General features: G+C 44.3%; 2 protein-coding genes across 4 annotated transcripts in view; one reads left to right on the forward strand and one right to left on the reverse strand.

The window, feature by feature from the left end:
• Positions 1-5,158, forward strand: part of gdi2 (GDP dissociation inhibitor 2) — a 28,485-nt gene extending 23,327 nt beyond the window's left edge. For both annotated transcript variants that reach the window (XM_086010695.1, XM_086010694.1), the window contains 2 exons: positions 2,473-2,527; positions 4,086-5,158. In XM_086010695.1, the coding sequence (XP_085866821.1) occupies positions 2,473-2,527; positions 4,086-4,167 (137 nt within the window). In that variant the 3' untranslated portion in view covers positions 4,168-5,158. The remainder of the gene's footprint in view (positions 1-2,472; positions 2,528-4,085) is intronic.
• Positions 5,159-11,204: 6,046 nt separating this feature from the next.
• Positions 11,205-24,612, reverse strand: part of LOC147105870 (uncharacterized) — a 129,407-nt gene continuing 115,999 nt past the window's right edge. For both annotated transcript variants that reach the window (XM_086010693.1, XM_086010692.1), the window contains exons 21-25: positions 22,143-22,296; positions 20,567-20,672; positions 17,798-17,979; positions 14,969-15,091; positions 11,205-12,786 (exon numbers count right to left, since the gene is read on the reverse strand). In XM_086010693.1, the coding sequence (XP_085866819.1) occupies positions 12,683-12,786; positions 14,969-15,091; positions 17,798-17,979; positions 20,567-20,672; positions 22,143-22,296 (669 nt within the window). In that variant the 3' untranslated portion in view covers positions 11,205-12,682. The remainder of the gene's footprint in view (positions 12,787-14,968; positions 15,092-17,797; positions 17,980-20,566; positions 20,673-22,142; positions 22,297-24,612) is intronic.

A 24,612-nucleotide genomic window follows, 5' to 3' on the forward strand; every position in this document is an offset into this window, starting at 1 on the left:
TTGGGTACAAAAGCTGAAATAGGTCAGCAAAGACCACTTCCCCATGTGTATTAAAATCGCTACTAAAAGTAAAAGCCCAAATGTGGAGAACCGCATTAAAAGGGTGGCCCTGTTTTCTAAACTGAATCTGGGGACTCGCGGTGGCCCCACAACAAAGTATCCAGGACAGACAATGTGGGTTGCGCAGTGTAGTGAGGCAAACATTTTTAGCAGCCTATATTTTACAGTTTCACATACGCTACAAATGCAAAACAAATGTGCAGATAATTACTGCAGTTGTGACGTCACACTATTGAAGCACATTCAGACACTGTTTATAAATAATACACCACTGTTCAGGAACGTCAGTTTTTCACACCCACTGTCTATACTGCTGGCTCAATCTTTCTTCACATCACTGCCCAAATCATTTATTTTTCACAGATTTATTAATGATTGCTGTGCTATCTCCGCGTTTCAAAAAATCGAGGGGCATGACCACTTGCTTCTGTTAGTGGAATTTGCGTAGAGATTAACCCCCCTCAACCATCACGCAGTCAGTGATGTGGATTTAACGAGTGTTTGTTTTAATTTTACTGAGAATTAACGGATGTTGTTCGCCACCTAGTGGCGCATTATAAAACTACAAACAATGATTTTATACAGTTTGTATGTATACATACAAACAGTAATTCAGTCAAAATCGCCAGATGGCCACCCCCAAAAACCAGACGGACAAGAATGGAAGTGGGTCACCCTGGCAGAACTAGATTAGTGGGGAGGGGGCATCACCCTGGCAGAGTGAAGAAAGCGGGTCACCCTGTCTCAAACAGACTGGGGAAGAGGGGGTCGTTCCTGGCACTGAGACAGTTGAGGGCCTATGGCAGTATTATAATAGAAATGGCATGCAGCAATTCCAAGACAGCTCCTTCTATATACACATATACACGTAGCCATGTTTAGCCTCAGACTGGCAGTGTTCTCATTGGACTGAGATACTGAGTCCTGTCTACCTAGTTACAGGGGCAGAGACTAAAACCCTTCCACTCCGTGCATTAATGCACCCTCGGTGTTACCTGTCCCAGGCTCTGGCTCACACAGACAACACCGCCAGCACACCTTCCGTGAAAATACAGCTGCCCTTTTGGCCAGCACTCACCCTCCACTCTGTCCTTTCGTTGGCTTTGGCCGGATTGGCTTCAGTTTGGAACATTCAGTAGACAACAAACTGATCCGCCCTTTCATTGGGTCGTCGCTGCCAATAGGCAGAAAATCTGTCAATCAACTTTGGCCCTGTTGATGGGTCCTTGAGTCCTTGAGTGCGGGCGCAGATTTATGCCAGCTGCCATTGGGATGAATAGAGCTTATTTAAATAAAATGGCAGCTAGGGTATTCAGGGATGAGGTCCGTGAACCGGGGACTCTTCTGGGGACATTGTTTTCCTGGGGACATGGTACCTCATCTGGGGACTCCCTGGAAAACGGGGATGTATGGTCATCCTATAAAGCCAGTGTGTCCATGAAACTTGTTTTTTTGTCCTGCATACCAGTTAAAGGCATCCTTTCTAAATATTTTCATTAATGTTGCGATCTTGTCGAATTTTGCCAGTCTAAACTTAAACTCAGATCACTAATGCTGTCAACTGCAGAGAATTGCAAAGAATTTACAGCCCAGAAAAGGTCATTTGGCCCAACTGGTCTATGCCAGTGTTTATGCTCCACACAAGCGTCCTCCCACCTTACTTCAAATCGCCCTATCACTAATCTTATCTTGAAATGATTACTAGTATGGTCCACAGATTTTTGTGTGGCGGGTGCTGCCATTACATTTGCAATATATGGGGCTGCTGTTCACCTCCCCCAATGAAATGGAGGACTACTGTGGCAGATGTCTTGGTGTTGTATTGGTTAGCATCAATGTGGAAGGCGAGATGTTTTGCTTGTGAATTCATGTTATCTATCAGCAGCTGGTGTTGACCTGTGTCTGCACAGGGTGAAGTAGCTCCTGAATGCTCAGAAATGAAGCCAAGGATACAGGAAGTTAAATCTTAGTTGTTAATCGTGCTTTCATAAAATCCTCAATGATGGCACAGACCAAGGCCATTTAGCCTATTGTACCAGTGCTAGCTGTGGAACTGGAGCGATCTATTTATTTCCCTGCCCATGTTTCCGTATCCCTTTTATGTTTTCCTATTTTGGGAGGAGTTGGGGGAGGACTGGCGTGCCTTCTAGTGGCTGGCTCGCTGCAGCTTTCCTGAAGGCTTGGGAGCCGAGAGGCATTTTATATCCTGACAAAAATTAAAAGGCTATTGTATATGTGCAATTCAAACTATTAAGAGCTGTTCCATTATCTGATGAATGAAACTTGCAACTTTATCACTTTCATTTTTAAAGCCATAGGCCTGTAGATTGAATTGTTGTGGGCCAAAGTAGAATGTTCTTTTTCTAGGATAATTTGGTACTTAGCAAAATTTCTCATACTTTCTCTCTTCAGATTTGTCTGCATCAGTGATCTGCACGCTCCAGTTGACGTGGGGACTGAAAGCCAGGTAAGAACATGATGCTGTAAATCACAGGAGACTTGGGACTAAAAGAAATTTGTGGAATCTGAGTTGTAAATTGGTTATTTGGCCAGTGGAAATGTTTCTGGCAGCTGTGAGCCATGAATACCACATGATAATTCCTGGTAATGTTGATTTCAGTTTGGCTCAGTGGCTGCACACCGAGTCGGAAGGTTGAGCTCAAACCCCACTCTTAAGATTTTTGGACTCCAGGGGAATCGAGGGATATGGGGATCGGGCGGGAAAGTGGAGTTGCGGTCGCAGATCAACCATGATCTTATTGAATGGCAGATCAGGCTCGAGGAGCTGTATGGCCTACTGCTGCTCCAAGTCCTTATGTTTTTTGGGCAGTTTCAGTTTTGTGGCGGGGGCAGAAACCTGATTGGAGAGATTCAAAACATGGAGTTGCAGGAAAGGTGAGCTCAAATTTGGGTGGCAACAGCATGTTCAAGGACTTTGAAGAGGAAAGGGAGGTTGGAGGTATTGCGGTAGTTTGCACAGTTCCAGGGTGAGTGTTTTTTGAGGAGGGGGTGATGGGACCTTTGAAAGGGAGGGGGCAGTACCTGAAAAGGGACAACCATTTACAGTACTAGCTAGCATGGGGGCCATGAAGGGAAGTTGGGTGGACAGCAGTTTAGTGGGAATGGGGTCACGAGGGCACAAGGTGGGTTTCATGGACAAGATGAACTCTGAGAGGGCATGAGTGGAGATAAGTGAGAAACGAGGAAGATGTAGGTTTAGGACTTGGGTGGTGGGGGAACCTTGGGGGAAATTTGGCTTGGCGGGGAAGGGGGGGAATGTGGCAGAGGCAGCTGAACAAGTGGTCACAGTCTTGGCAATAAAGAAAACTATTAAGCTCTTTCCACTTTGTTGATGAGGGTGGAGGGCCAGGGGAAGAGGGCTTTAAGGAAACTGTTGGAAGTGGAGAAAAGAAGCCAGGGGTTATCTTTTATATTCTGGGATGATCCTGAACAGTGAGCAACTTTGGCAGAGGAAAGCAGGGCCAGATGGTTGATGTGATCCAGCTAGATCTGGCGTTGAATGGCTTAACCAGTTGTGCGCCATATATGTTTAAGTCTGCGTCCCTTGGACTTGAGGAAGCAAAGATGGGGGCCATAACTGGAGGAACGACCAGGGTGGGGGAGAGCAAGGGTTTTTACTAGGAGCAAAGGCATGAAAGGTGGACATGAGAGAATGATTTGAGCAGATTGACAGCTACAGGCATCGGACCTGTAAAAGCTGACCACTTGTCTTTGGCGAATGTTGCCAAGGGGTAAGGTGGAGATGAAGAGTAGGAGGGCCAAGGTTAAATTCTTGGGCGCGGGGTGTCTCCTGAGGTGATGGAGCTGGATAGGAAGAGAAGCCATTAATAGAGATGCTTGGCTCTGATCAAATAGGTAACAGTTGAACCAAATTTGACAGGCCTGCTGAGCTGGATAACAGGAGAGGTGCTCTGTAGTTTGGGAAAACTAGTTCTACATAGCTGATGGTCAAAAAAACAGCCCTGAGGCAAACTCACTTCTGTATTTGACTTGATATTTAACAGATTTTCATTTCAAGAACATACGATGCGACCACCCACTTCGAGACCACTTGTGATGATATCAAAGATATTTACAGGAGGATGATGGGGGTTGAGTTCGACTTTGAAGAAATGAAGCGCAAGCAGAATGATATCTTCGGAGAAGACGAGCAGAAAGAACCCACTTCAAAGTAAACCTGAAATCTTGTACTTAATTGGCTGATTCAACTGGTGTGTCATTAAGGAACTTAGTGAGCACTGCAGAAAAAGAGTTTGTATTGTGGGGCCTGCTTATTTTTTAAATCGCATCTTCAAGATCCGACAAGTATTGCACTGATTCTAGATGGAAACCCCATAAATTGTCTTTGGCATCATGTGTAAATTTTGCTGATATCTTAGGGGTGCTGTCCAAAGAAGATGTCTGAAAAGTTTTGATCAGAGGATATGGGGGTTGGGGAAGCCATGACTTAATTCAGATGCATTCTTACTGTAAACATGGAAAGATGTAAAAATGCTAAATCAATATTCCATATTTTGTGGAAGTATTTACTGCCATCTGCTTTAACATCAGCTCTTAACATTTAATGGTTTCAAAATTCATTTGTGTAATCGACTTAACTGTTTATGATGGATTGATTCTATGTAGAACTGCAACTTCACAATAAACTTGTATGTACCACCAGCCATTTCTAAACACTATAGAAACTTGTATAATTTTTAATCTTGTTTACATTTCTGGGGTTTCAAATAATTTGGGTGTCAACCATTAGACTTTCTTTGGATCCAGTTAACTCCATATTTAGAGTTTATGGAGGTGACCCTAATCTAACCGTGGATACTATGAGTTTAAGTAAATCACACTTTTAAACTCGGAGCTATAGACAATGTCTATTAAAGGCAACTTGGGAATTTTAGTCAAATGAAGAACCGATTTCAAAGCAGGTGAATGTGAATGACTTTTCTATCCTTGTTGGAAACTGAATATAGTGAGATGTTTTAAGAGCTTAAGTTCTGTCATGACCACTTGGCACAAAATGGCTTCTGTACTGAAAAGTTAGATGGTCTTCAAATAAACTGCTGTATGCTTTTTGAATCTACCACATACTTTTGAGTTCAAGCTTTCTTACTAAGATGCACATCATCAGTAAAGATTGTAGCCAAGAATTGTACTTTCCTTGATGGTTTTAGTGTAGATGTTTATGACTCAGAATTAAGTTCAGGCCTATCTCCTTTCCCTAACTAATGGTTTTCTAACTTGGCTGCGGTATGCTCATCTCTTCAATCAAGTTGCGTGCTCAACATTCAGTCAGGTGGTTAACATTTGAGTGACTTGAGTTGCCAGATACACATTTGTTTTTCACTTGGGCAGATTTGATCAGCTTGAGATTGGTTGGCCCAGTAGATGGCACGACCTCATAGTGGTGAAAGACAGTTGGACTGTCTCTCCCCATCACCAGACTTGAATAACCCTTTCTACAAGACAGCTGATGCAACAATCCTAGGTAAAAGCTTTGTGAAAAGTCCACTGCCTGCATCATTGGTTTTTCCCTTTTCACCACACCTTGCCCACTGGAAAAACTAGGAGAAAAAGTCAAATTTAAAAGGAAATGTCGGGAGCGATTCTGAAATGAACAATCTGATGGCTGCATTCAGTAACTGGAATGTGAGAACCAGACAACATTAGCGCTACGTAAATGAAGCATGGCCAACCTAAAGGTCTACTTACTTTTACTTAAATGAGCACAGTGCTATAGCTGGGCTTGAATGCAACTACCAAACCTGTTCCTTTATATAAAAAAAAAAAAAAATGCACTGGTTACGCTCACCCAAACATGCAAGCATTGCTGATATACTTGGCTTGGACTTTTAGGAACAGGCAATGGCTTTGTTGCTATTTAATGATTGAATAAAAATAATTGAACTATGTTCAACAGTCTCTGAATTCTCACTGGCAGGGGTCAAAATATCCAGAGGACAAACGACAGTTTCCATACTTTCTGTTCTGTTGTTTGGTTAGGACAAGAATGCTGGTGTTGCAGATTTCAAAACTGGCCTGCGGGTATAGATCATTCAAGATCTGCCTGGTTAGGAGATTGGCTGAGTGGCAGGCGGAGTAGGGTTAATTGGCACGATGTGATTAGTGGTGTCCTGGATCTTTGTTGGGGGCCTCAACTATTCACCATATTAACTTAGATGATGGGATAGCAAGCCACATATCCAAGTTTGTTTTTTATTTGTTTATGGGATCAGGGAGTCACTGGCAATGCCAGCATTTATTGCCCATCCCTAGTTGCTCTTGGTGGTGAGCCGCTGCAGTCTGTGTGGTGAAGGTACTCCCACTGTGCTGTTAGGTAGGGAGTTCCAGGATTTTGACCCAGCGACGATGAACGATCGACAATATACTTCCAAGTCAGGATGTTGTGACTTGGAGGTGGTGGTGTTCCCATGCGCTTGCTGCCCTTGTCCTTCTTGGTGGAAGAGGTCGCAGGTTTGGGAAGGTGCTGCCGAAGAAGCCTTGGTGAGTTGCTGCAGTGCATCTTGTAGATGGTGCACACTACAGCCATGGTACGCTGGTGGTGGAGGGAGTGAATGTTTAAGGTGGTGGATGGGGTGCCAATCAAGCGGGCTGTTTTGTCCTGGAGGGTGTCGAGCTTGTGTTGTTGGAGCTGCATTCATCCAGGCAAGTGGAGAGTATTCCATCACACTCCTTACTTGTGCCTTGTAGATGGTGGAAAGGCTTTGGGGAGTCGGGAGGTGAGACACTTGCTACAGAATACCTAGGCTCTGACCTTGTTGCCACAGTATTTACGGGACTGGTCCATTTAATTTACTGGTTAACGGTGATCCCCAGGATGTTGCTGGGGGATTCGGCGATGGTAATGCCATTGAATGTCAAGGGGAGGTGGTTAGACTCTCGCTTGTTGGAGATAGTCATTGTCTGGCACTTCTGTGGTGCGAATGTTATCTGCCACTTATCAGCCCAAACCTGAATGTCGTCCAGGTCTTGTTGCATGTGGGTATGGACTGCTTCATTATCTGTGGAGTTGTGAATGGCGCAGTCATCAGCGAACATCCCCATGTCTGACCTTATGTTGGAGGGAAGGTCATTGATGAAGCAAATGAAGATGGTTGGGCATAGGACACTGCCCTGAGCAACTCCTGCAGTGATGTCTTGGGGCTGTAACGATTGACCTTCAACCACCACAACCATCTTCCTTTGTGCTAGGTATGACTCCAGCCGGTGGAGCATTTTCCCCCAATTCCCATTGACTTCAGTTTTACTAGGGATCCTTGATGCCAGACTCGGTCAAATGCTGCCTTGATGTCAAGGGCAGTCACCCTCACCTCTGGAATTCAGCTCCTTTGTCCATGTTTGGACCAAGGCTGTAAATGAGGTCAGAAGCCGTGTGGTCTTGGCGGAACCCAAACTGGGCATCAGTGAGCAGGTTATTGGTAAGTGCCACTTGATAGCACTGTCGATCTGCTGAGCGAGAGTAGTCTGATGGGGTGGTAATTGGCTGGGTTGGATTTGTCCTGCTTTTTGTGGACAAGACATACATGGGCAGTTTTGCACATTGTCAGATAGATGCCAGTGTTGTAGCTGTACTGGAACAGCTTGGCTAGCGGCACGCCTAGTTCTGGAGCACAAGTCTTCAGCACGATAGTCGATGTTGTCGGGGCCCATAGCCTTTGCTGTATCTAGTGCGCTTGGCCGTTTTTTGACATCACGTGGAGTGAATCGAATTAGCTGAAGACTGGCTTCTGTGATGGTGGGGACTGCGGGAGAAGGCCGATATGGATCATCCACTCTGCACTTCTGGCCGAAGTTGGCTGCAAACGCTTCAGCTTTGTCTTTTGCACTCTTATACTGGGCCCCATCATCATTCAGGATGGAGATATTCTTGGAGCCGCCTCTGCCTCCTGTTAGTTTAATGGTCCACCACCATTCATGACTGGATGTGGCAGGACTGCAGAGCTTTGATCTGATCTGTTGATTGTGGGATTGCTTCTGCTTTTTAGCATGCATGTAGTCCTGTGTTGCAGCTTCCCCAGGTTGGCACCTCATTTTTACGTATACCTGGTGCTGCTCCTGGCATGCTCTTCTACACTCGTTAACCAGGGTTGGTCCCCTGGCTTGGTGGTAATGGTGGAGTGAGGGATATGCCGAGCTATGAGGTTAGAGTGTGGTGGAATACAATTCGGTGGTAGTGGTGTTCTCCGTGTGAAGACAGGACTTCTCCACAATGACTGGGCGGTGGCCACTGCTGCCCTGGACAGATGCATCTGCGACAGGTAGATTAGTGAGGACGAGGTCAAGTAGGTTCACGCAACCGCCAGTCTGGGCCTGCAACAGGTGGTATGTCATTCAGGACTCTGCCAGCAGTGGTGCTACCGAGCCACTCTTGGTGATGGACAGTGCAATCCCCATCCAGATTACATTCTGTGCTTACAAGTGATGTTTAACATGGAAGAGTACCGATTCATCAGCTGAGGGAGGGTGGTAATCAGCAGGTTTCCTTGCCTATGCTTGACCTGAAGCCATGAGACTTCAGGGGGTCCAGAGTCAATGTTGAGGACTCCCAGGGACACTCCTTCCTGACCGTTAACCAACACCCGTGGTGGGTCTGTCCTGGCGGTGGGACAGGACATACCCAGGGATGGTGATGGAGGTGTTCGGGACATTGGCTGAAAGTTATGGTTCTGTATGACTGTCGGGCTGTTGCTTGACTAGTCTGTACAACAGCTCTCCCAATTTACAACAATCCGGTAGTTTCATCGTCACCATTACTGATGGTAGCTTTTTATTTCAGATTTATTTAATTAACAATTTAAATTCCCCAGCTGCTGTGGTGGGATTTGAACTCTCATCTCTGGATCATCAATCCAGGCCTCTGGCTTACTAACCCAGTGACATTACCACTACACTACCATTGCCAAAACCATAGGCAGCATTGTAAGCAGTGGAGATGGAAGCATAAAATTACAAAGATTAAGTGAATGGGCAAAACTGGATTTCAATATAGGCAAAATGTGAGTTCATCCACTTTGCACCTCAAAGGATAGAACAGAGCACTTTCTAAATGGTGAAAAGCTAGAAACTGGAAGTCCAAAATAATCAAAAAGGCTAATGGAATGCTGGCCTTTATCTTTGGAGGACTAGAATACAAGGGGGTAGAAGTTATACTGCAACTATACAAAGCCCCGATTCGACCACTACTGAAGGATATATCCGATACAAGAAAAGGAAAATCATAAAACTAGTTAGTCCAGCAACTCCAGGATATCTGTCGGTACTGGACCCTGTGGAGTTAAGGGGAAACTAGAATGAGAGTAAGCTTGCAGGGAACATAAAAACTGACAAAGCTTTTATAGATATGTGAAGAGAAAAAGATTGAAGTCAAGCGTAGGTCCCTTGCAGTCAGAATCAGGGGAATTTATAATGGGTAACAAAGAAATGGCAGACCAATTAAATACATATTTTGGTTCTGTCGTCACACAGGAGGACACAAATAACCTCCCAGAGATGTCGGGGAACATCGGGTCTGATGAAAGGGAGGAACTGAGAAATCAGTATTTGTAGGGAAATTGATGGGATTGAAGCCGATAAATCCCCAGGGCCTGATAATCTACATCCTAAGGTACTTAAGGAAGGGGCCCTAGAAATAGTAGATGCTTTGCTGGTCATCTTCCAAAATTCAAGAGACTCTGGAACAGGTCCCATGGATTAGAGGGTAGCTAATGTTACCCCACTATTCAAAAAAGGAGGTAGAGAGAAAACAGGTAATTATAGACCAGTAAGCCTGACATCGGTAGTGGGGAAAATGCTAGAGTCCATTATAAAAGGTGTAATAGCAGAGCACTTGGAAAACAGTGACCGGATCGGACAAAGTCAACATGGATTTACAAAAGATAAATCGTGCTTGACTAATCTACTGGAATTTTTTGAGGATGTAACTGGTAAAATAGATAAGGGAGAACTAGCGGATGTGGTGCATTTAGGCTTTCGATAAGATCCCGCATAAGAGATTAGTGTGTAAAGTTAAGGCACATGGGATTGGGGGTAAGGTATTGACTTGGATAGAGAACTGGTTGGCAGACAGAAAGCAAAGAGTTGGAATAAACTGATCTTTTGCCAAGTGGCAGGCAGTGACTAGTGGGGTACCGCAGGGATCGGTCCTTGGACCCCAGCTATTCACAATATCTATTAATGACCCAGACAAGGTAACTAGATGTAATATCTCCAAATTTGCAGACGACACAAAGCTGGGTGGGCGTGTGTGCAGTGAGGAGGATGCCGAGATACTCCAGGATGATTTGGACAGGTTGGGTGATTGGGCAGAAGCATAACAGATGCAATATAACGTGGATAAATGTGAGGTTATCCACTTTGGTGGCAAAAACAGGAAGGCAGATTATTATCTGAATGGCAATAGATTGGGAGAAGGGGAAGTGCAACGAGACCTGGGCGTCCTTGTGCACCAGTCGCTGAAGGTAAGCATGCAGGTGCAGCAGGCGGTTAAGGCAAATGGTATGTTGGCCTTTGTACCTGGGATGGCAGGAATGACGTATGAGGAGAGATTGGTTCGATTGGGCTTGTACTCACTGGAGTTTAGAAGAATGAGAGGGGATCTCATTGAAACTTATAAAATTCTGACAGGACTGGACAGACTAGATGCAGGAAGGATGTTCCCGATGGTCGGGGAGTCCAGAACCAGGGGTCACAGTCTAAGGATAAGGGGTAGGCCATTTAGGACAGAAATTAGGAGGAATTTCTTCACCCAGAGAGTGGTGAACCTGTAGAATTCTCTACCACAGAAGGCAGTAGAGGCCAATTCATTAAATATATTCAAGAAGGAGTTGGATATATTTCTTAAGGCTAAAGGGATCAAGGGGTATGGGGAGAAAGCAGGGACAGGGTACTAAATTTGGATGATCAGCCATGATCTCATTGAATGGCGGAGCAGGCTCGAGGGGCCGAATGGCCTACTCCTGCTTCTATGTTTCTATGAACCAATTGTGAAGAGGCTTTTGTTAATGTATTGATGGGGAGTACATCCCTTACTTACCTCCTCCTTGCATTGTCCAACCTCTCATTGAGTTTCTACATCCAAAAAGGAATCTCTTCCACAAAGCACTATACTCTGACATTTTATCACACAGTATTTTATTTTAACAAAATTTATAGTGTCAAATGTAATGTTGCTATTTTTGAAATAGAAATAATTTTTATTTTGACACTGATTAAATATGTACATGTTTACAAATAAATACAAAAATATAGTACACTTCAATTTAGTCTGGACAAACTGCTTAAAAAGTACATCCTGATACATTAAAAAATAATTAAAACTGATCAAATATGGCAGCTACATTTTGTGTCAACACTTCTGTTACAAGTACCAAGGTCTATTTTCTATTTCTATAGTTGCAAGACTTTCCAACCATCACCTGAGAAATCTGTAGCAGGTTTCTGTGTCAACTGATTTCCATTCAGGATGTCTAACTTTAGTCATTACATTTTGGGAGGGAGGGAGAAGTAATATGGAAGGAAACAACTCCTGGAGCTCACATCTTAGCTGGGAAAATGGTGCCTGATGCAGGGACACCTAAAGAAGAAGCTATTACTTGCAAATAATTTTAAAAACAGTGGTAAATACTGACTCAAATTAATACATATTTTGCTAAATGATGTTTCAACAGCTTCCATCTTTTCCTAGTGTTTCACTGCTCGATAATAGGTAATTACTACCCATTAGGTTTAGACTAATTTCTTCAAATGAGAATTATATTCTGCAGAATCAGTAAATCAAGATATTACGAGTTAAATTGGAGGATACCTGTACCTTTTTCAGGGAAATCCTGTCTGGAACCCCCACCCACAAGTCAGCTTCAGCTCTTCCGAGGGCTCCTCACATGCATGCTGAACGGAAAAATGGTGCTGTTGAGGTCTGTATCCTTGATGGGTTTGTGACTGTTCAGACCCAAATGCTGCTTAAATGGAGAAGTCGTTCTGTGAGCATCTGCAAGAGCTTCCTGCCATTAGTGGTAATACAGTCAGTAAGTTTTGAGCTTCAGAAGGCATTGCAGGATTTCCCCATCTACCCCACCCCAACTACCACTGGCCTAATGGAGATGAAAGCAAGTTATTAGACATTGCAGCATAGTGAGCCAGTTCCAAAGGCAAGAGGATTGGATTTCTCAAAGAGCTTCGCTGTTTGCTGTCAGCCAGACTAGTAGATCAAGTTTCCTAAATGTTGTTGAAAATGCTCAGCCAAGTGTTTGCCAAAATCTGGCAGAGACTCTGAATTAGAATTCACTTGTGGCAAAGCACAAGGAAAGAAGCAAGACACAAAAACTACTGTGGACACAATAAAAGGGGAAAACATACAGCATCCTGTTGAATTCTCTTCCAAATGGAAAACCGCCACAGTTTCTCCTGATTGCATAGGTTACCTTAGTCGTGCCATGTACAGCTAACATGACTGAATAAAGGTGGATAGTTCTTTTAATCTTCGATTTGTTGGAAGCAAAAACGAGTGAGATTGAGAAAACTTCTCTTCCTTCTCTCCCCTCCCTCCCACCACCCACTGTGCATACCATTCTTAAGTACAGATCATAACTCAATACAAGGTTGGAGCCATTTGCAAAATCTGGGTCACTGTATTTTTCCCAAAGGATGACTCCAACTGGGTCTCTGCGGAGTGACCTCCTCCAGCCAGAAGAGCTAGAAAAAGAAATCAAAAATAGTTATGCTCTAATTCATGTATAATGTCACATTATGCTTGTTGGGGGGCAGACCCTATACCCTGCTTACATTCATAGAAATGTCAGCATGTTGAACAAGCTGTTTTCAGCATCACTGATACTTCCAGTTGGAATTACTCGTATTTGCACATTAGTTCTAAACCTCTAATGTGCTATCTGAATCTGCCAAAGAAAACAGAATTCACTGTAGCACACAACGGATCTGAACGTAGCTCTTTCAACGAGCCAGCACAGGCACGATGGGCCGAATGACCTCTGGCTGTGCTGCAAGATATTGTGATTCAAAAATCATAAGCGGTCAGGACTCTTGCCGGTAACCCAAGCTGGCAAAATGCCTTTAAGTTTGCCCTGGGATTCTGTACAAACTTCAAATAAAAACAGAATGTGACCCAATTTGCAAATCTTCGTACTGCAGCTGATTTTAAATCATTAACAATTCAAAACAGCAATTAACAGAAACCGGTTACAGAAAAATTCTTCAGACTTGTAAAATGAAGCCTCTTTGGGTAAAATCTGACAACGGGTCTGGGAGGGAAGAAAACAACTTGAGTTCAGCTTTGTGGTTTACAATGTGCCAGGCAGTCCAAGTTTGTGGCCAGTAATTCATTTCCCCCAGACAGCAAGCCCCTCGTCCCAGCAATCGGACAGTAGAGTTGCAAACACCAGTTTGCCTCTCCCAAGCTGAGTTTAAACAAATTGGAGAGCGCAAAATCACATATCAGACTGTTCTTGCACACTTCCTCGTGGCAGTTAGAGGCTGCTTGGCGTCTGGGGTTGCTGTGTGGCATGGGGAAACCTAAAATAGAGAGGACAGGATGGGACAGGGGAGAATTCATAGCTGTAATAAATACGTCACAGTTTGATGCACTGGACTACATTGCCTGAATCAGGTACATGTTCAACTTGAGTGCATATTATATGCTGTAAATATTTTATTTCAAATGTATTAGAAATACACCAAACAACTGCTCTTAAAAAATATTTTGGAGGAAACTGCTCTCTTCAAACTAACATTTAGGTGGTTCATTTCCTCTGGTAGTCTACTGGTCGACACATTTGCGTAAAACTTTAACAGAGGAAATTAAGACCTTTAAAGCAATTGCAATTCACTCTAGATATTGTACTCCAATCGGACTGCATGTACCGACCGGTTTGTTAATGAGTGCGCAACAATTCGGTAAACAAACCAGTGTTGCCTCCTTCCCTCCACCCTATCACAGACTTTCCCTTTTGTTCTTCCTTCCTCCCCTTCCCCCCCCCCGCCATACTTTCCCTGCACCTGTATTTGCTTAAAACCTGTTAAAAAAAAAAAAATAGGAAATAGCAGCAGGAGTAGGCCATTCAGCCCCTCGAGCCTGCTCCGCCATTCAATGTGATCATGGCTGATCATCCAAATTCAGTACCCTGTCCCTGCTTTCTCTCCATATCCCTTGATCCCTTTAGCCTTAAGAAATATATCTAACTCCTTCTTGAATATATTTAATGAATTGACCTCAACTGTCTTCTGTGGTAGAGAATTCCACAGGTTCACCACTCTCGGTGAAGAAATTCCTCCTCATTTCTGTCCTAAATGGCTTATCCCTTATCCTTAGACTGTGACCCCTGGTTCTGGACTCCCCCGCCATCGGGAACATCCTTCCTGCATCTAGTCCGTCTAGTCCTGTTAGAATTTTATACGTTTCAATGAGATGTAACATTTTCCATTCCTGACAAAGGGTCACAGACCTGAAATGTTAACTCTGTTTCTCTCTCCACAGATGTTGCCTGACCTGCTGAGCAATGTTCCCTCGAATTTTGCCCCCCCACCCCCGCACGGACCGTTTAAATTTGCTGCCAGTGGCAGCGCTGGTGAACGGCCTGCACGGAATCTTACGATGGGGGGGGGGGGGGGGGGGGGAAAGAGGAGGAGAGGGGTGGACATGGCCGCTGAGTGTTTCCAGCATTTTCTGCTCAGATTTCTGATTTCCAGCATCCGCAGTATTTTGCCTTTCGGAGCAGTGTTGCTGGGCTTTCGCAAAGAACAGATTTCTAGTGGTTATAAACTCATTGCTGGTTACCATAGTTTCCTTCATTGGGCAATCCTTCCAATTATAGCAAAAAAAGTGATTTAAAAAATGTGATAAACTATAAATTAGCCTCACCATTTTCTGTGGCCGAAGTACTCTGTAAAGGAGTGCTTAGCATTCTCAAACCTTTAGTAAAACTATTTACATCCGTAACGAGGATTCCACTTTGTGCGAAAACTTCTGGGTTCTCGGGTTTACCTGAAAGATTGTCCGAAAAAGAGGCAACAAAACGTAAATTACTAGTTTTAACAGGTTTGCAAATTCGCACTTCATGACCACATTTTCAAAAGGAATAAAAGAACACTCGGAGAGCGAGGTCTTCACTAGTTCAAATAGAGACGGTTTTAAAATATGTTCATTTATTCTATACATATAGAAAAGAAAAATAGGAACAGGAGTCGGCTACAGTCAGCCCCTCGAGCCATTCAATGAGATTATAGCTGATCCGTAGCTTAACTGCATCTATTCGCCTTCGTTCCATAACCCTTAATACCGCTGCTCAACAAAATAAACTATCAATCTCAGTTTTGAGATTATAGCATTTTATCACATCCTCAGGAGATCGCAAAAGCACTTCACTATCGATTGATTACTTTGAAGTGCAGTCATGATCAGCAGCCAATGAAATAGCAAGGTCCCACAAGTGAGATCACCAGTTAACTTTCGCATATTGTTGGCTGAAGGAGGAACTCTGGCCACAACCCTCGGAGATTCTGAATATTACTGTAGCACCTTTTATGTCGACCTGAACAAGCACACAGGGCTTTGGTGTAATGTCCCGTCTGTAACTTGCTACCTGCAGCAGTGCAGCACTGATGGAATGCTGCATCGGAGTGTCGCAAGAACATAATAGAATTAGGAACAGGAGTTGGCCATTCGGCCCCTCGAGCCTGCTCCGCCATTCAATAAGATCGTGGCTGATCTTCGACCTCAACTCCAATTTCCTGCCCAATCACCATATCCCTTGATTCCCCTAGAGTCCAGAAAGCTATCCATCTCGGCCTTGAATATACTCAACAGTTTCAGCCTAGACTATGTGCTTAAGTTTGAACAGGCTGGGGCTCTTTTCTCTAGAAAAGAAAAGACAGAGGTGACCTGATCGAGGTCTTTAAAATTATGAAGCGGTTCGATAGGGTAGACGTACAGAAGACGGTTCCACTTGTATGTGGGGGGGGGGGGGGAAAGAGTCCAAAGCTAGGGACTTTAAATAGAACATAGCCACTAATAAATCCCGTAAGAAATTCAGGAGAAACTTCTTTACTCAGAGTGTGGAACTCACGACCACATGGGGTGGTTGAGGCGACTAGCATCGATGCATTTAAGGTAGGCAGCTAGATAAGTACATGAGGGAGAAAGGAATAGAAGGATATACTGATAGGGTGAGATGAAGTAGGGTGGGAGGAGGCTCGTGAGGTGTGGCGCGGCGCATAAACACCGAATGGCCTGTTTCCATGTTGTAACTTCTATGCAAGTCCTGGAATGGAGTTTGGAGCCATGCTGTCTCAGAAGCGCGAGCGCTACCAACTGAGCCAAGCTCAACTGGTTCCATATACAGCCAAAGCATTCTGTATGTTTTAAAAAAACAGATTTATATTTGGTGAGACTGAAAGAGGAATTGCTGACTCGACAGATATCAGCTTAGTTGCCATGCCAGCATTCTTGCATGCTTCATCTATTTAAATCACAAGTTCTTGTAACCAATTAACGCAAATTACAAGATTCCCATTGTTAATCATTTGCCGATAAACATTTATTCTTCACTGTAGACGTTCAAAGCCTTACTCATGACGCTCTCCAGTCGGTAATTAATGTCCTTACTGTCCTTTGCGTGTGGCAAGCCTTAGTCTCCATTCAGATACCCTCAGTCAGAATAGCTGTTGTATGGCATTTTCCCCCAGAATAAAACCCAGCCTCCTTTTCTACAAAAACCTTCACTTTCCATTTGGTCTTGCTTTTTAAACCAAAGGAGCGGAAGCAGAATTGACTCATATTCAGAAGGATATCTGGAAGAATATGTTGGTAGGAGGAAGCCCACGTGGAGCATAAACCAGTTGGGCTGAATGGCCTGTTTCTGTGCTGTAGATTCTATCATCATCAAAGATTTAAGCCAACGGGCCGGATTTTGCGAAGGGGCCACACAAGTGCTGGGTTTCAGGCACGCGAAGCGCATGCGCTAAAACCAAGCACTTGCGATCGGTCAAGACTCCTCTTGACAGGTCGCACGCATGCCCGGGAGAATGGCCTCCGCAGGCAGAGAGTTGTGATTAATGCACAACTTCCGCCCGCTGAAAGCCTTTAAAAATCTTACGCCTGGTAAAAGCAGGAAGCCTCCGATCGGAAATTCAGGCCCAACATGTTTTGGTTCCGTGGCTACCTAGTGGTTTTGTTGCATCACGCTCATTAACTTATCCATCACACTCATTACCTTATCCCTACTACTTTCAACTGCAAACACTCCATCCATTTTTATTATCTCATGGAGCTCAAAATTTTAGTGTTACTAAAAGATCGGATCCAGCCTCAATTTTCCTTCTGAGGAAACTCCGAGTCTAAATTATATAAACCACTGGCTTACACCGCATTATCATATTATACCCACTTAAAATAAATCAGCCTTTACCAGTAATTTTTCCAACAACTTTTTGCTTCTTATAACCACCCTGCTTGGCTGCTTGCTTGAGAAAGTTGAGAACACAGACTTAATATAATCTCAAAAGTTGTCTGTGCCTTCAACACTCCAATTAAAACTTAAATACAAAGTTTTTCAAATGTCACTGTCCAGGCTGCTTCGGGTGTCTTTAAAATTTACGGCCACCGACTTTCCACATTTTTCCTTCCAAACAATAGGTTCTCATTTTTCAAAAATCATCACATCACCTCGCTTTAGATATTGTCACATCTCACCTGTGAGAAATACTGCAAACCTGGAACTTATTTTCTGAACCTGTAGCTTCACAAGACAACTAAGATAGTCAGGCTTCACCCGGGACCGAGAATCACACTCGTGGAAAGGGAGAACTTCCACAATATTTGCTGTAATCTTTCGAGTCAGTAGAGAAATCTTTCTCTTAGACGTATTGTCCTCCCTGTATCAATAAATTATATTATGTTACATACCCAAGCAAAGTAAATAAATTCTAAAGTTAATTTAAAAAAATTGAACAATTCAAATGTTATTCACCAAAACACTTAAGAGTTCTTTGTAATCATTGATCATTTGATGCCATAAAACAATGTGCAGTTACAGGAAACTTTCTGGTATCCGGCACTGACGGGACCGAGCTGTTGCCATCCCATCAAAACTGCCGTAGAAACCAGCGCTAATGTTAAAACATACGGAGCTTCAGCTCCGTATCTAGCAACAAACCCAGCTTCAAAACAGTCGGCGTAGCTTGCAAGCGTCTCTGTAGCTAAGCAACAGCTTCAGCTAGACGCTTGCAGAGCCAGACTGGAGTAAAAAAGCAACGAAAAGTAAAAAAACTTATCTGAACCGACTCCTGAATTTTGCCGGTGGATAGAGCTTTAACCTCTGGTTAAACGAAAGTTTCCTGTATATAGTAACATTTCATATCCTCAGGACATCCCAAAGCACTTCACTTTAGTGGCAGCTGTGGCTCAGTGGGTGTCACTCTCGCCTCTGAGTCAGAAGGTTGTGGGTTCATAGTCCCACTCCAGAGACTTGAGCACATAAAGCTAGGCTGACACTCCCAGAGCCAATACTGAGGGAGTGCTGCACTGTCGGAGGTGCCGTCTTTCGGATGAGACGTTAAACCGAGGCCCCGTCTGCTCTCGCAGGTGGATGGTGAAAGGTCCCATGGCACTATTTCGAAGAGGAGCAGGAAAGTTATCCCCGGTGTCCTGGGCCAATATTTATCCCTCAATCAACACCACTAAAAAACAGTTGATCCGGTCATTATCACATTGCTGTTTGTAAATTGGCTGCCGCGTTTCATACATTACAACAGTGACTACGCTTCAAAAGTGCTTTATTGGCTGTAAAGCGCTTTGGGTGTCCAGAGGTCGCGAAAGGCGCTCTATAAATGCAATTCTTTCTTTCACAGGCAATTAATTGCTTCTTCTAAAAAAAAATGTAGTCACGATTTGTTTTGTAGGCAAATGCAGCAGCCAACTAGTGCACAGCAAAGTCCCACAAACAACAACAAAATAAATGGCCAGATAACCCTCGAGGTTTTGATTAATATTGGCCAGGGCCCCAGGAGAACCCCTCCTGCACTTCTTCAAAATAGTATCATGGGATCTTGCACGTCCACCTGAAACAGGGAGACATTTCATCTGAAAGACGGCACCTCCGTCAAAGCAGCAGTCCTTCAGTACTGCACAGAAGTCTCTGGAGTGGGACTTGAACCCACAACCTTCGGACGCCGAGGCGGGAGTGCTACCAACTGAGCCACGGTTGGCACTCAAGAAAGTTTGTAAATTGTTTACAGCTATTTAAGGGTACGTATTACATCTCACTTTGAGAACAGGGCACAGCTTGGGGTAAGATACGTAGGCCCAGAATTTGCGGTCCTGATGACAACAAATTGTCAGCATTCGCCGTCATTTTGTCTTTGAAACTGACCGCAACTTCAGGATGTAGCGCACGTGCAGCCTAATGCGGAAATCCTGAAGTTGCGGTGTGTCATTCACTGCTCCTCCACAGGCGGCGCTGCGCGCCCCAACCACCCCCCACAGATCCTGCAATCAGTGAAATCTCTCAAATCAGGGAAACTGACAAAAACTTCGGCTCTTCCGCAGTAAGTACACTGTTAAACACCTCACTAAAAGTTAGACCCAAAGGGGTTAGGTACAACTGAGGTTTTGATAGCCTACTGGCTGCGAAACAAAGGTTATGGCCCTGAAAAACTCATTTTAATTTTGTGCAGAGCCACATTTATCCATTTTAAGTAAAATTTTAAATTTTTTAAAAAACTTTATTTTGTCCATCTTTACTGTATTTCAGGTTTGCTTCCCCGCCAGCACCCCCCCCCCTCCCCATGTGAGAGCCCCAGTCTCTGTTTTGCTCTCTCTAACATTTTTAAAAAGTTAGAATTTTTAAGAACTTACCCACTTCCTGGTTGGCTGTCCGTGAGAATTCTGCGTTTTGATTGGCTGCTTAGCCTGTTGACGTCACAGCAGCCCTTCGCTGGGAATCCCCATTAACGTCCGTTGATTTCAATTGCACGTCGCAAAACCCAAAATTCTCGCCACAGAGATGGCAAGATCTTTGTGGTGAGGCTTAATTCGGGGCCGGCGGCGAACGCCTCTGCTTCGCCGCGGAGCGCAAATTTCGGGGCCAATGAGGCCGACCATAACGTAACTAGTTCTCACTGCCAGGCATAACACACCCTCTATTTATGACCCTAGTGTGCTCTCAAGAACATGGGTTAAAATGATTTTATTTAAATGACTTGCGCTATAAAAAAAGTCACGATGATAAAAAAAAACACAGGAAAAAGATTTTCCACTATCCACAGCGCCACCCACATTGGGGCTGATAAGATCAATGCTTTGCGTCTTCAACCTGCCTCCGCCGTCCCCATAGCAACCGGGCCACCTTCCGCAGTGGCCAGAACCCGAGCTCCCCCTGACCCAGCGGCCAGGCCTCAGCCCCGCAATGCCAGGGCCAGCAAGCTCAGCAGTTGACACAACATTCATTCATCGCAAACCAACCTCGCCATCTCCTTCAGTTTCTTGAGTTCTTTGAAATGAATCATCCACTTCCATTTACGCTCTGAGCTCAGCTGCTCCAAGACGTCGGAAATCTGTTGCAAATGTTCTGATTGTGCAAAGGAAAAAAGAGAAAAATGCCCGTTAAAAATGTAAAATCCTCAAATTGGAAAGGCTGTGGAGTTGCTAAATGCATTCACTTAGACAATTAAGGTGCAAATACATTACTGAAAGCAGTTACGAACATAGGAACAGGGGTCGGCCATTCAGCCCCTCGGGCCTTCTCCACCATTCGATTAGATTGTGGCTGATCGGGATCATCTCCATTTACCTGCCTTAGCTCTATCTCCCTCGAGAGTTAAACCTAACAAAACCGATGGGGTTAATTGCTTGCACTAGAGCAAGAGAGAGAGGAACTTCAGACAGGAGAGTGCTAAGCATTCCTACACTAGAGTCATAATGGCACAGAAGGAGACCATTCGGCCCATCGAGTCCGTGCCGGCTCTCTGCAGAGCAATCGAGTCAGTCCCATTCCCTGGCTCTATCCCCCTAGCCCTGCAAGTTTAGTATTCCACAGTGTAATTTCAAGGCCTTAATGGTTTACATTCATTTGATTTTAATAGGTGTCCCAATTGTGAAACAGCCTCTTTACTGCCATCTTCTTGTCCCTTTCCCGTATTAAAAACCCAAGCACACTGGAGCTTTACAACTCTTTAAATTTCAAAATCTACTGTAATAAAGGGATTTGCCTGATGTAGTAACCAGAAATTCAGGAAGAATCCATTTGTTCATTTTGATTTCAATGGGGGGAAACTGCAAAAGAAAAGTGCATAATGGATTAGAGCAGATATCAAGGGCAGAGCAATTCGAGACAGCTCTACCTGTCGACCTGCTTCCCCACTCGAAAGGAAACGATTTAATTTAACAACCACACCGAATATTAACCATCCAATCGGATAGACCACTACCTGCATGGGTTGGGAGTACTCAATGCTCTGACCATCCATAGGAACAGCCTGCTCCCATGGAGACTCCCAAGGTTGGGCTTTATTCCTTCCTATTGGCATTTTATCAAAGGCACCGTGAGGTGTACGAGTTTGCCGGTTTCCACACCTTTTTATGTATTAGTCATTAAATTTCCTTTCAGAATTTCCAAAAGACAGCCATGTAGCTAAACTAAATTGTAGACGGGATTCAAATTCTCTGTGTCCATTCAAGGTATTGAAATATCATTCATTTTTTTTTGTGACAGCCATTTGGCAGTGCTGTACAATGTGTTCTGAATGGAAACAGGTTTCCTCTTTGTAAAGTGCCATACATTATCAATGACACGATAATCAGCAGCTATACCCAACAGCTTAGGACCTCAAGCCTTCCGGCTCCAACACTGAACATATAATTTTTTTTTAATAAAGAGATGCGAAGGATAAGTGTAGCTAAATTTAAGCTTCTTCCATATTCTGGACTTTTACATCAGCCCAATAATAAAGATTATAACCACTTATTGAGAAATATATCCTTAACTTCGCCTAAGGAACAGTTGTACGTGTTGAAAACGGAGGACAACTATTGCGCCTACCTGGAGTCACGGTGTCCAGCACAGTCCCATCAGAGACAATAAAGCCTCCTGAGCTAAACAACTCTTGGAATGTCTGGTCCTTTATGTCCCCTGGACTATCCACACCAACAAACTGAACACACGGCATCTGTTTCAGTGCCACTAAATGAGGAATCTGGGAAACGGTCACAAAAAATATAATTATTTCAACATGTGCGTAACAGGTCAAAATTAAAAGGAAAAAACAGTAAAGTTGTTTAAATACATTGTAGTTATTTTTGAACGACAGACTTACAGGAGATCATTTTTAACCCAAGCCGCCCATCGGGACACTGATGGGATCGGGTTTTACACCCAACTGAAGTCAGTGGAGAGCAATATTGGGCGGGGTGGAAAACCGCCGTTTCCTTGGGTTTCCCACCCAGAGAGTTAGGCTAAAACTGGCCCACAGAGCCTTCCATGTGCTACGAGTCTGACTCCTGCAACAGGCACACTCATCAGAGGAAGCTACATTCCTGTCTTTGACTGTTCTTTTCAGGTGAAGAGACAGTCCTGATGATTACAGGACCCACACAGTCAGACTGCCCGGCATCAGCTTTGTTCCATTTCAACCTCATACCCCATTGGTGAATACGTCAAAGTAGATGCTTCCCAAGGCCATTGGGCTGAATTATAATGGGGAAGGGGGGTGGGGGGTTTGGGGAGGGGCTCCGAAGCAGCCGGGAAACCTGGGAGAATGGGTTTCCCACAGGCTCTGCCAAATCTAATGGCAGGGTCCGATTTACATAGAAACATAGAAGATAGGAGCAGGAGTAGGCCATTCAGCCCCTCGAGCCTGTTCCGCCATTTAATGAGATCATGGTTGATCATCCAAATTCAGTACCCTGTCCCTGCTTTCTCCCCATATCTCTTGATCCCTTTAGCCTTAAGAAATATATCTAACTCCTTCTTGAATATATTTAATGAATTGGCCTCAACTGCCTTGTGTGGCAGAGAATTCCCACAGGTTTACCACTCTCTGGGTGAAGAAATTCCTCCTCATCTCTGTCCTAAATGGCTTACCCCTTATCCTTAGACTGTGACCCCTGGTTCTGGACTCCCCGCCATCGGGAACATCCTTCCTGCATCTAGTCTGTCTAGTCCTGTTAGAATTTTATAAGTTTCAATGAGATCCCCTCTCATTCTTCTAAACTCCAGCGAGTATAAGCCCAATCGACCCAATCTCTCCTCATACGTCATTCCTGCCATCCCAGGTATCAGTCTGGTGAATCTTCGCTGCACTCCCTCCATGGCAAGAACATCCTTCCTCAGATAAGGCGACCAAAACTGCACACAATACTCAAGGTGTGGTCTCACCAAGGCCCTGTACAACTGCAGCAAGACATCCTTGTTCCTGTACTTGAATCCTCTCGCTACAAAGGCCAACATACCATTTGCCTTCTTAACCGCCTGCTGCACCTGCATGCTTACCTTCAGCGACTGGTGCACAAGGACACCCAGGTCTCGCTGCACTTCCCCTTCCCCCAATCTATTGCCGTTCAGATAATAATCTGCCTTCCTGTTTTTGCCACCAAAGTGGATAACCTCGCAGTTATCCACAATATACTGCATCTGCCATGTTTCTGCCCAATCACCCAACCTGTCCAAATCATACTGGAGTTTCTCAGCATCCTCCTCACAGCACATACGCCCATCTGCAAACTTGGAGATATTACATCTAGTTCCCTCGTCTAGATCATCATTTATATATATTGTGAATAGCTGGGGTCCTAGCACCGATCCCTGCAGTACCCCACTACTAGTCACTGCCTGCCACTCGGAAAAAGTGCCGTTTATTCCAACTCTTTGCTTCCTGTCTGCCAGCCAGTTCTCTATCCAAGTCAGTACCTTCCCCCAATCCCATGTGCTTTAACTTTACATGCTAGTCTCTTATGCAGGACCTTATCGAAAGCCTTCTGAAAGTCCAAATACACCACATCCACTGGTTCTCCCTTATCTATTCTACCAGTTACATCCTCAAAAAATTCCAGTAGATTAGTCAAGCATGATTTACCTTTTGTAAATCCATGTTGACTTTGTCCGATCCTGTCACTGCTTTCCAAGTGCTCTGCTATTACATCTTTTATAATGGACTCTAGCATTTTCCCCACTACCGATGTCAGGCTTACCAGTCTATAATTCCCCGTTTTCTCTGTACCTCCTTTTTTGAATAGTGGGGTTACATTAGCTACCCTCCAATCCATGGGTACTGTTCCAGAGTCTATAGAATTTTGGAAGATGACCAGCAATGCATCTACTATTTCTAGGGTGGTGGAAGCAGATTCAACAGTGACTTTCAAAAGGGAATTGGATAAATACTGGAAGAGCGAAAATTTCCAGGATTGTGGGGGAAAGAGCGGGGAGAGAGGGACTAATTGGATCGCTCTTTCAAAAGAGCCGGCACAGGCACGGTGGGCCAAATAGCCTCCTCCTGCGCTGTACGATAACATGC

The sequence above is a fragment of the Somniosus microcephalus genome, chromosome 17, assembly GCF_052327205.1.
Source record: "Somniosus microcephalus isolate GS21.2 chromosome 17, FLI_Smic_1.0, whole genome shotgun sequence".
Lineage (NCBI taxonomy): Eukaryota > Metazoa > Chordata > Chondrichthyes > Squaliformes > Somniosidae > Somniosus > Somniosus microcephalus.